This window comes from Leuciscus leuciscus (genome assembly GCF_965113295.1).
Source record: "Leuciscus leuciscus genome assembly, chromosome: 17".
In the NCBI taxonomy this organism is placed as follows: Eukaryota; Metazoa; Chordata; class Actinopteri; order Cypriniformes; family Leuciscidae; genus Leuciscus; species Leuciscus leuciscus.
In genome coordinates this window covers 28,392,398-28,404,521 of record NC_138741.1, presented here as the reverse complement: position 1 = coordinate 28,404,521, position 12,124 = coordinate 28,392,398, and the positions used below count along the sequence as shown (strand labels likewise).

General features: G+C 37.7%; 1 protein-coding gene across 1 annotated transcript in view; it reads left to right on the top strand.

Annotated features, from left to right (window-relative positions):
• The first annotated feature begins 3,968 nt into the window (after positions 1-3,968).
• The window catches only part of LOC309479087 (uncharacterized protein), a 40,150-nt gene continuing 31,994 nt past the window's right edge, over positions 3,969-12,124 (top strand). Inside the window, exons 1-5 of the mRNA XM_082142938.1 lie at positions 3,969-4,362; positions 5,152-5,224; positions 5,330-5,440; positions 5,706-5,819; positions 5,907-6,101. Of these exons, the coding sequence (XP_081999064.1) occupies positions 4,226-4,362; positions 5,152-5,224; positions 5,330-5,440; positions 5,706-5,819; positions 5,907-6,101 (630 nt within the window). The 5' untranslated portion in view covers positions 3,969-4,225. The remainder of the gene's footprint in view (positions 4,363-5,151; positions 5,225-5,329; positions 5,441-5,705; positions 5,820-5,906; positions 6,102-12,124) is intronic.

Sequence of the window (12,124 nt, the reverse complement as noted above, 5' to 3'; positions counted from 1 at the left end):
TACTGGTTTCAGTGGAATCCTGATCAAGGGGCTCTTGTTGGCAATCCTCTCATTTATTTGATTTTAGTGGCACAGTTTTCTGTGGATCATAACTTAAAGGGATATTTCACCCAAAAATGTAATTTGTCATACTCACGTCATACGTCTATTTGGCATACGTACTCACCCTCATGTTATTCCAAACCTGTATGAATTTCTTTCTTCTGCTGAACACAAAATATGATATTTTGAAGAATGTTGGTAATCAAACAGTTGACGGGAGCCTAGCCATTGACATCCATAGTAGTACAAAAAATATTATGGAAGTCAATGGCTACCGTCAACTGATTGGATTTGACCATATATATCTAGCAGAGGGTCATAGAGATCCATTTATTTTTCTGGATGTAGCCAACTGCTCCTATCACAACTTTTTTTAATATATTTAGCTAATATATATTAAAACATTATAAAATACATTACAAGTCAGTATTTTTGTGAAAGGTTAGAATTGTTTGAAGTGTCAGTTCTTGCAATAATGCCATATAAATTTACAGAAATATAACTAAAATGCCACAAAAAAAAGCTTAAAGAGTCAGATTCTATTCACAAATTATTTAAGAAATTATTAAAAAATATATGTAAATAAAACCAATAGCATTAAGCAGAAATGAACAGGAGTTGCGTGTGTGTGTGTGTTAGGTCTCACCCCTTCGTATCTGCATTTTTTTTTTTCTGCATTTGTGGCTGATTTTGTTTGCCAAATTCTATACAAATGCTGTCTGTTGCTGTCACGTGTGTGTGAGAGAGAGAGCGAGAGTGTGTGTGTGAGATTGTGAGTGAGCATGTTTGTTCCACACTGCATTTGTGCTCTAGAACCAGGCCTTAATTTCTGTGTGAAAATTTTCTGATTATTCTAGATTTATTGATTTGATTGAAAAACGAAAAATATGTCAATTTCGCCATTCCCATTCATTTTCAACTGTTTGGAACAACCAAATCAAGCCGTGTGTGTGTGTGTGTGTGTGTGTGTGTGTGTGTGTGTGTGTGTGTGTGTGTGTGTGTGTGTGTGTGTGTGTGTGTGTGTGTGTGTGTTTAGATAGATAATGTAACAAAAGTCACAAAATCTTACGCCACTGAGATTAATGGATTTTTTTTTTTATGAGGAAATATCAAATGGGAGTCCATATGAGGGTTAATGAAAACCCTGTTTACTTTCCAGGAGATATAGCTAAAATACACTTGAAAAAGAACAAGTCCAAACTATGCTCTAGGCCAGTGGTTCCCAACCATTTTTTGTCTGAGACCCCCTTTTTCCCAAGAAAATATTTTAGGGCCCCCCTTCACATTTAATGATATTTTCGCTCTTGTAAGCTTGCAGCAAGGATGACAAAATATGTTGTTTTCAAACAAACGGTATGTTTACTATAAACAGATATGTTTATGCACAAATAATAGCCTATAATATTGAAAATACAATAACAAAAACATTAGTAGGCCCTTTGTAATTTAAAAATGTAAGCCTAGGAGTTGCCTATAAATTTTCCCTATTTTAAATGCAATAACAAAAATATCAGTATTCACACTTGTGTGTAGGTAAAAAAAAGAATGAATATAGGCTATTACTAAATGACTTCTGTCTGGGGCCTTAATACTTGCATGTTATTTTTGAGGCTTTATCAATGTGAGGCTTTATTTTTGAGGCTTGTGGCGCTATAGCGAGCGATAATAAACTTGCGTTTATTAACAGAATAATGCGTCTTTCGGAAGAACATTGTAGCCGGAACTACTTCTCTCTCTGTGTGTGTCTATGACGAGTCACGCAGGTACTGGACTACTCCGCAGCGGCAGCGATCCGAACAAAGATCGTAAAAATAGTCCCAATGTAATCACTTATTATAGGTGTACCATAGTGATTCAGGATAAGACAAAAACACGGTTTGGAAAATGGATTCATGATGAACTCGCTCATTATATACATTTTGAACAGAAAAAAGTTAAGGACTTTTATTTAATGCAAATTGCTCAAAACTTTTCAAAATATGACGCGACCCCCCACAGAGCTCGCTGAGGCCCCCTTGTGGGCCGCGACCCCCCTGTTGGGAACCAATGCTCTAGGCTATTTGGCTTAAAGGAATAGTTCACTTCATAATGAAAATTCTGTCATCATTTACGTTTTAGTTGAATTTCTTTCTCCTGCTGAACACAAAGCAAGATGTCGTAACCAGACAGTTGATGGACCTCATTGACTTCCATAGTAGGAAAAAAATAATACTATGGAAATCAAAGGAGTCCATCAACTGTTTGGATACCGACATTGTTCAAAATATCTTCCTTTGTGTTCAGCAGAAGAAAGAAACTCAACTAAAACAGGTTTGAAACAACTTGAGGGTGAGTAAATGATGACAGAATTTTCATTTTGAAGTGAACTATTCCCTTTTTAAACTTGTTTATCAAAGGCCATAAAGTTATCTTTGGTTTTCGTAAACTCATTTTTGCTCAAATATCATGTACATTGACTCTGTTTTCTCACCCCATTTTCTTCCTGTTAGGCCTCAGTTTTATCACTTTAAAAATAACCTCCAGAGCCTGATGTATCCAACACTGTTCTTTTACAGTAAGCGTGATGCGACTGAGGTGTTTGATTTACACTGAACAGTGTTTTGCTTTCCGATAACAAATAATTTTCCCAAAAAGGTTTTGGGTTTTGTAACATGGCTTCTAAACACTCTCCCAAAGTGTCAAAGTCTGTGAATGACAGAAGAGATTGTTGGTGTCTGGACAGTTTCATTTCAACCCAGACTTAACAAGAGGGTTCAAACCTTTGTCAGTCTTTTTATTTCTCTAGCTTTTGCTTTTCCCCCTATGAAGGGCATCCAGATTGTCTATGGTTACCAGGGAGATGTGTCTTTTGAAAATGTATGAAATTTAGCCCCTGTTGTTGTTTGATTGCTTTGATTATTTTTTAATTAGTGTGTATTCACGCACGTGTAGCAATCACGCTCATTCATATTCGCTGTACAATCAGTGGGATTGATTGTGTTAAGAAAATCATTCATAATGTTTTACTGCTCTCTGCAGGGAGGAAAACAACCCCCTAGTGACAATAGCTGTAAAATGTGGCCCTAGCCCTTGTGCACTCATTGGTGGGACGGCACCTTGGTGATGATCTCTCATTGGCTACCGGCTGCTTTTGCCCCGGACCAATCGGAGCTCCTGTATCCAAGTCAACTTGGAATGTTGTGCTATTTAAATCCAGAGAAGGTGGATCTGATTTATTAAATTATACATTGAGAATCAACTGATTGAAATTATTCTCGCTGTATAGGTTTAAAGTGACAATATATATTATAAATATCTGACTGTCTGTCTGTCTGTCTATCTATCTTTAAGTATCTCTGTCTGTCTGCCTGCCTGTCTGTCTGTCTGTCTGCCTGTCTGTCTGTCTGCCTGTCTTTAAATATCTCGGCTTGACTAACTCAGTCAACAAGAAGCTGTTTGGGGTCTTGCAATTAGTATAAGGACTATTTTATGTGAAATCAAGTAAATAAAAAAAATGCTGTTCATGACTTCATAGAGCTGACAGGTCTGTCCTCTTTGCTTGTGTCAGCACAATACAAATGAGTCACTTGCCTGAGTTTTCATCGCCATCTGCAGGTTAAAAGCCACATATAGGCCTACATGTAGACTCACCATATAATACCTTCAATGAAATTTGCTGTACAAATATGACAGTACTGTATTCACACAAGTTAATTTTAACACAATACTATTGTTTTGTATTAAGATTTACTGAACGTGCCCAAAGGAATGCTAATGGAAATTCTAATGGGGGAAAAAAATCTAATAATAGTAGGCTACAATACTCGTTTGTTCTTTTAAGGATTCTAATCTGAGCCCTTTCATTAAGTGCGTGTGTGTGCGCGCGTGTGTGTGTGTGTGTTTTAACAAACCTTGCTTGAGTTCAGATTTGTAGCTGTGATTTACCGCCATTCATTTGAAGTGCGCGTCTGTTTCTATAACAACTGGGTTGCGCCAAACACTCCGACACAAATACTGGAGCAAAAGTTTGGAACGTATCTCAGTCTTCTAAAGTTCTTTTCATTTGCATTCTTTTAAAGCTTTTTTTCTATCTATTGAATCAGTCTGTTCTACATGCAACTAATACAGTCAGCTTTCCAGCTGCAAGGACAGAACAGAACGATTGCATGAGTTTCTGAGCACAAACTGGGATTGTGAATTGAAGATGTCACAGACATATAGACTCGGCTCCTCGGTGAAGGTTGAGCAGCTGCAAGAAGAACTATCCGCTCAGATTCAGGCTCTGAGGACAGAGATCGAGGACAATGAGATGTTACATCAAATATCCTCAAAACCATACAGGTAAGACCGCTGAAATAGGGTTCTTATAGGAAAATGGGGTTCACCCAAAAATGAAAAATGTGTCTCTATTAACTCACCCACATCATATGTAACCTGTGAGTTTCTTTCTTCTGCTGAACACAAATAAAGATATTGTAAAGGATGTTGGAAACCAAACAGTTGATGAACCCCACTGACTTCCATATAGGCGAATGTGGGGGTATAAGCTTGTTTCCGCCACAGAATAAAAATGAAATAAAAAAGGTGTGAGTTTTTATCTCACAATTCTTACTGTTTTTCTCGCAATTGCGAGTTTAACGTAACATCTCAATTCATGCAATTCTATTCCCCCCTCAGAATTGCGTAGCTGGCTAAACTCGCAATTGCGAGTTTAAAAAGCCAGCATTGTGTGATAATAACTTGCAATTCCGACTTTGTTACTCGCAATTGTGAAATCAAAAGTCGCAATTATCTTTTTAATTATTTTATTCCGTGGCAGAAACAAGCTTTCATACTATCAATTGTTTGGTTGACATTCTTCAAACCGTCTTCTTTTGTGTTCAGAAGAAGAAAGAAACTCATACAGGGTTGGAACAACTTGAAGGCGAGTAATGACAAAACCTTCAAATTTGTGCGAACCCTTAACTCCTATAACTTTCATTAATGAGTCATTATCAAACATTATTAATTGAATTATGTAATGCTTAACATTAATGTTCATTCACACGTTCAAAAATGCCATGGAACTTGATTCACCATTCATATTTTTTATCCAATAGACCAAACTGTAACTCTTGCCAACTTTTTCAGCTCTGTCCATATTCCAAAAGATGTGTCTTACTTTCGTATGGAGAGGCAGCAGGTGCTCCTTAAATCTCTGCAAGTGAGTTTGTACAGTTATTTGAGTTCTTAATAAGATTTTTAATCTCCTGCATATTTTTATTTGACATCCCTTGTTGTCGTTGTTGCAAATGACCTGTGACTTCAGGTTTCGTCCACGAAGCCTGTTGTGTCACAAGCAGAAGTGGCCGAGAGAGAGATGGAGAGCTGTCTGACACAAGAGCACACACCTGACGCTCTGCCCTTACTGCTGCATCAGGTCACTTATGAGCTGTTTTATTGTGCTTCTTTCATAACTGATTAATGACATGAACTGATTCAACACTGAACTGACTGAACTCTTGTCTTTTTTTAGAGCTGCTTTGCATCAGAATTTGAGTTTGCATCTGTTATTTTCCTGTTTATCACTGTAAAGCTGCTTTGGAATAATCTGTATTGTATAAAGTCATAAATAAATGTGACTTAACACAATTATAATCTTGTATTAAAAGCATTTCTGAAAATATTGGTTCCTTTCTTAACAGTTTTACACAGATCAAACGTATAAACTGGCACGGTGCAAATACCAGCTGATGCTGAGATGGAGGAGATTCTGTCGCCATTCCACTGTCTTGGAGAAACTATATCCTCAATATAAAGTAATCTAAAATTCTGCATTTTAGAATATTTTCATGCATTCAGTGGCAAAAGGAATCTATTAATCCTGTCCCCATTGCTTTGTGTAGAAACAGATCACACATTTAAGCAATGAATTTGAGGACTCTGTGCACCGGGCACGCCGTCTTGCCGTGTCCAGAGAGAAGGTCCTGGCAGGTGTGGAGAGCCCCGTCGCTGTGCTCACACAGGAAGATGTCATCATTTACCTCCAGTGGCTTATTTGCCATCTGCACTCCATCAAAAGCATCTTCAACTTTCTGCATGTGAGAATACATAAGAACACTGGGTAACACTTTAGTTTGAAGACCAATTCTCACTATTTACTAGTTGCTTATTAGCCTGCATATTACTAGCATATTGGCTGTTTATTAGTACTTATAAAGCACATATTAATGTCTTATTCTGCATGACCTTATTCTATATCCCTTAATCTTACCCAATACCTAAACTTTACCACTTACTAACTATTAAAGGGATAGTTCACCCAAAAATGAAAATTGTGTCATCATTTACTCACCCTCATGTTGTTCCAAACCTGTATGAGTTCTTCTGCTGAACACAAAAGAAGATATTATAGAGAATGTTGGTAACCAGACAGTTGATGGTAGCCATAAGCTGGGTTTACATCCAAATGGGAAGTGAATATTTTCAAAGTTCACAAAAACAAATGTGTTTTCATCAAGTTGTTCGAGCTAATATCCATCTCCCATTATTTGCATTAGCTCTTTTTCGCACAAATCAAAAACCAACTCAAGCTAATTTTTCCGAAACTTGCCGTTTCCATCACTCATTTCGGATGCAATACTTCAAAATGCACATAAAAACAGGGTGATGGAAGCATAGCTACTGATTTTTTTTTTTCAGTCAATGACTACGGTCAACTGTTTAATTACTAAGATTCTTTAAAATATCTTTTGTGCTCAACAGAAGAAAGAAACTATTACAGGTTTGGAACAACTGACAAAATGACACATTTTTGGGGTGAACTATCCTTTTAACAAGCAGTATATTAGAAGTTTACTGAGGTAAAAATCATAATTAATAGTGAATATGTGTTCTCCAAACTAAAGTGTGTCCGAACACTGTAAAAAGTGGTAACTTGCCATTTCTACCTGATTTAACCACTCAAAATGAGTTTTGTTGGTATAAAAGGTTCAGATTTTGGTTGGTTCAGTGAGGTTATATAATTTTTTAAACCAGTTAGTTTACCAATTTTCAATGAACGTAACCAAATAGTCAAGACTGGGTGTCAGGATTCAGAGAGGGAGGGTCCAGATGCAGAATGAGCAGGGGAATGATATTTATTAACAGAAGACACAGAACAAGATTTGTGAGATGGGAGGTCCAAACAATTAGGCCAGGGCAGAAACAACTGGAGAACAGGCTGGTCTGGGAAGAGACAGCTCCAGACACGATAGCAACAAGGCAACAGCTTGAGGAACCAGAGAGATGTAACTGCTGAAGCACCAGAGCTGGCTGCCAGGTCAAAGAGAGTCACAAGGAGGGCACAAGAAGCAGGGTAGGAACCAAGACAAGACTAGAGACAAGACAACATGAGATAAAAAAATAAAATAAAAATAAAAAAAAAGGCAAAACTATGACTAGAGAATTCAAAAGAGAATTAACAGGAATAAGAAAAGAAAGAAATAAGAGAAATAGAATTTCTTTAAATAAATTTGCCACAAGAGGAGAAATTAATTCTAGAAATAAATGACTGCTAACAGCAGAAACAAAACAAAAAACTGCAACTTTGCAGAGACCTAGATAAAAAAATTAAAGTAATAATTAGAAACAATATCAAACCCTAGAAATAACACAAAATAATACCTGGGAGAACTAGAACAAAATAAAGACTAGGACTAGGAACACATCAACAACACAGGAACAAAGAACAACTAGAATTATCAAAAATAAATAAAAACTAAAACTGGCAGGAGTAAAACTAAAGCTTGCACTGTCTAACAAGAAACACAATGAACGCAACAAACCAGCAAACACATGAAGCAAAGGAGCACAATATAAAGGGAGCAGAGCACATGAGGAACAGGTGAACACAATTACCAACAAGGACCAGACAAGGGCTGAATCCGAAATCACCCCCTAAACCCTCATTCACTATTCACTATTCCCTACGTTAGTCCACTAATACTGTTCACTTGAAGGAGTGAATGGAAATGAGCGAGCGAATTCGGACAGCCGTTGAGCGTACATGTGGTGCATTGTGGGATTGAATGAGTGCACTCAATAATGTACACTATGGTTTCAGACACCCCTACAAATGACTATCCTCTCAAATAGCGCCCTATTTGAGGGTATGGGGCGATTTCGGATTCAGCCAAGGATTAAACAATGGGGTGGGAGCCCAAGCTTGTGCTTAAGCACAAGACAAACAAGGACACATTAAACAAAGATAAATCCCATCACATAGTGGACTCTGTTCCCCGAATTAGGAAATACAAAAAACTCCCAAACCCATTTAAGGGTAATAATTTAATTGATGTCCAACAAATAAAAAACAGAAATAATACAGATGAACAAATGATAAAGCTCGGGTTGCTTAACATTCGATCCCTTACTTCAAAAGCACTTATTGTTAATGATATGATTACAGATTATAACTTAGATGTGCTGTGTTTGACTGAAACCTGGCTAAAACCAAACGATTACATTACTTTAAATGAGTCCACCCCCCAAGATTACTGTTATAAACATGAACCTCATCTGAAAGGCAAAGAGGGAGGTGTTGCTGTAATTTAATAATATCTTCAGAATTACTAAGAAGTCTAGTTTCAAATATAATTATTTTGAAGTGTTGGTGCTTAATGTAACACTATCTAGAGTAAATGATAAATCACATTTGAGATTTTTTGCTGGCTACTGTATACAGGCCACACAGACTTTATCAAATCATTTGCTGACTTTCTATCAGAGTTACGACTGGCTGCAGATAAAGTACTAATTGTTGGTGATTTTAATATACATGAAGATAACGAAAAAGATGCATTGGGATTGGCATTTAAAGACATTCTGAACTCTATTGGAGTAAGACAACACGTGTCAGGACCTACTCATTGTCGTCATCATACTCTAGATCTAATATTGTCACATGGAAAGTTGATGCCGTTGAAATTCTGCAGCAGAGCGATGACATCTCAGATCATTATCTAGTCTCGTGTACTTCATTTAGCCAAGGCTGCAAAGCCGACTCCGTGTTACAAATATGTTAGACCTATCACTTCCGCCACTAAAAATTGCTTTATTAATAATCTTCCTAATCAGTTTCATCATCTCAGCATCCCAGATAGCTTAGAAGAACTCGATATTGCGACAGAAACTTTTAATTCTCTCTTTTCCAGCACTTTAGACACAGTTGCTCCTTTGCGCTTAAAGCAGAACTCGGCAACTCTAGCGAACTCTAGTCACTTCTTCGCTGATTTTCCCTTTTGTTGTCGCATGTTTTCCCCACGAGCTCCCCCTATAGCTGTGGGGGGGCGTATATGTCACAACACGGTCGTAAAAAACTCACTTGCGGCGGCCTCCTCCCCCTCTCCACCGCTGCTCATGTGCGTTTGTTATGATTGGAGCAAGCCAACTGTATCGTGTGGAGCTATGTCTACCGAGGTGGGTAATCTGGTAATACATCATACATGCGTGTGTGTTTATGTCGAATTGCCGTAAAGCAATTCGTGTTTCGCGCTCGTTCTCGTTCTCGTTCTCGCTTCTCACGAGACTTCCAATTTCTATCTTGCCGGGACGGTAGTCCCAAAGTTGCAAGGTTGGTTTTCCGCCTGGGAACGCTGGGGGGAGCGGGGAAAGTCACCAATATCACCAGAACAGGTTGTTTAACCATCCAAATGATTTCTAGACAGTTTTATTAAGTAAAAAAATTTACCAAGTTCTCCTTTAAAGAAGATTAAAGGAAATAGTCCAACGCCGTGGTACAACGAGCACACTCAGGCCCTTAAAGCAGGGCTATGCAGTTTCGGGAATTTCTTCGCTGTATTCCCCCTTTTTGCTCGCAGGTTTCTCTATAGAGCTCCCCCTACAGTTTCGGAATAGATATTTGACAACACTGTCGAAAAACTCGTTGGCGACTCTCAGATACCAGAGGCTAGTAGACCAACGACATCAAAGCAGATGGGACATTCTTTAAAACGTCTTCTTCATTCGGGTTCGAACAGCGTGAGGGAGCGCAATAATGACAGAATTTTAGCAGATTTTTTGGCCGTAAAGCAATTCATTACATCGCAAGACCTGATATCACGCGATACTTCCTGATACTTCCGCCGGCTCAAAGTTGCAAGGGTGGTTTTTCCGCTCACAGGCGATAGGGGGGTGAGAGACGACCACCATTCAACCCGAAAAAAGTAATATAACCATTCCTATGACTCCGAAGCTGTTCAGTTAAGGTAAAAAACTGCATAGTTCACCTTTAAGAGAGCGGCCAGAAAAATAGAGGCCAACTGGAAGAAAACAAAACTAGAGGTATTTCATGGAAAGAGAGCACGATACATACAAAATACTATTTACCATACAGAGTATGGTATACAAAATACTACTTTATCATACAGAGATTGCATATTTAAAAGCTGCTAGATCTGCTTATTTTTCAAGAAAATAAACAAAACCCTAGGTATTTATTTGAAACAGTGGCTAAACTAACGAAAAATAAAGCTTCAAGCCCAGACGTTTCCAAGCAGCACAAAAGTAATGACTTTATAAACTTCTTTACTTACAAGATTGATAATATCAGGGAGAAAATTAAAACTATGCAACCGTCTACTACAGTATCGCACCAGGGAGTGCATTGTAGTCTCCTTGAGGAAAAATTTGATTAATTCAATGCTATAGGAGAGGAAGAATTTACTAATCTTGTTAAATCATCTAAATCGACAACATGTATGTTAGACCCTATACCGACTAAGCTATTGAAAGAGATGCTTCCAGAGGTCATAGATCCTCTTCTTAATATCATTAATTCATTAATCTTTGTCATTAGGATACGTACCAAAAACTTTTAAGCTGGCTATGATCAAAAAGCTGGTTAAAAAAATGCAATTTGATCCTACAGAATTAGTCAATTACAGGCCAATCATACCTTTTCTTTCAAAGATACTAGAAAAGGCAGTATCCTCACAGCGATGTTACTTTTTAGAAAGAAATGGTATCTGCGAGGATTTTCAGTCAAAATTTAGACCGTACCATAGTACTGAGACAGCTCTCATTAGAGTCACAAATGATTTGCTCTTATTATCCGATCGTGGTTGTATCTCTCTATTAGTGTTACTCGATCTTAGTGCTGCATTTGATACTATCGACCACAACATTCTTTTAAATAGCCTTGAAAATTATGTTGGCATTAGTGGAATTGCTTTAGCATGGTTTAAACACTTATCTGACCGTTATCAGCTTGTAGCAGTAAATGAAGAGATGTCTTATCGATCACAAGTTCAGTATGGAGTACCACAAGGCTCAGTACTAGGACCGTTGCTGTTCACCCTGTACATGCTACCCTTAGGAGATATCATTTGGAAGCATGGCATTAGTTTTCACTGTTATGCTGATGATACTCAGCTCTATATCTCTTCGCACCCTAACGAAACTTACCAATTCACAAATATTAACGGAATGCATAGCTGATATAAAAAACTGGATGACTAGTAATTTCCTACTACTAAATTCTGAAAAAACAGAGATTCTAATTATTGGACAAAAAAACTTCCTCACATAATAACCTAGAATACTGTCTAAAACTTGATGGCTGCTCTGTCAAACCTTCGTCGTCGGTTAGGAACCTGGGTGTGCTCTTTGATACCAATCTTTCATTTGAAAGTCACGTGTCTAGTATCTGTAAAACCGCATTTTTCCATCTTAAAAATATATCTAACTTACGTCATATGCTCTCAATGATAAATGCGGAACAATTAGTTAATGCGTTCATGACATCAAAGCTAGATTATTGTAATGCTCTTATGGGTGGTTGCCCTGCACACTTAATAAATAAACTACAGCTGGTCCACAATGCAGCAGCTAGAGTTTTTACTAGAACCAGGAAGTATGACCATATTAGCTGGGTTCTATCAACACTGTATTGGCTCCCTATTAAACATCGTATAAATAAAAAAATATTGCTGATTACTTACAAAGCACTAAATGGTTTAGCTCCCCAGAACTTGAGCGAGCTCCTAACACATTATAGTCCTTCACATCTATTGCGATCTCACAATTCCGGACGCGATAAATAATTATGTATTATAAATTTTTAAGGCCAGACAAGTAGTTTGTT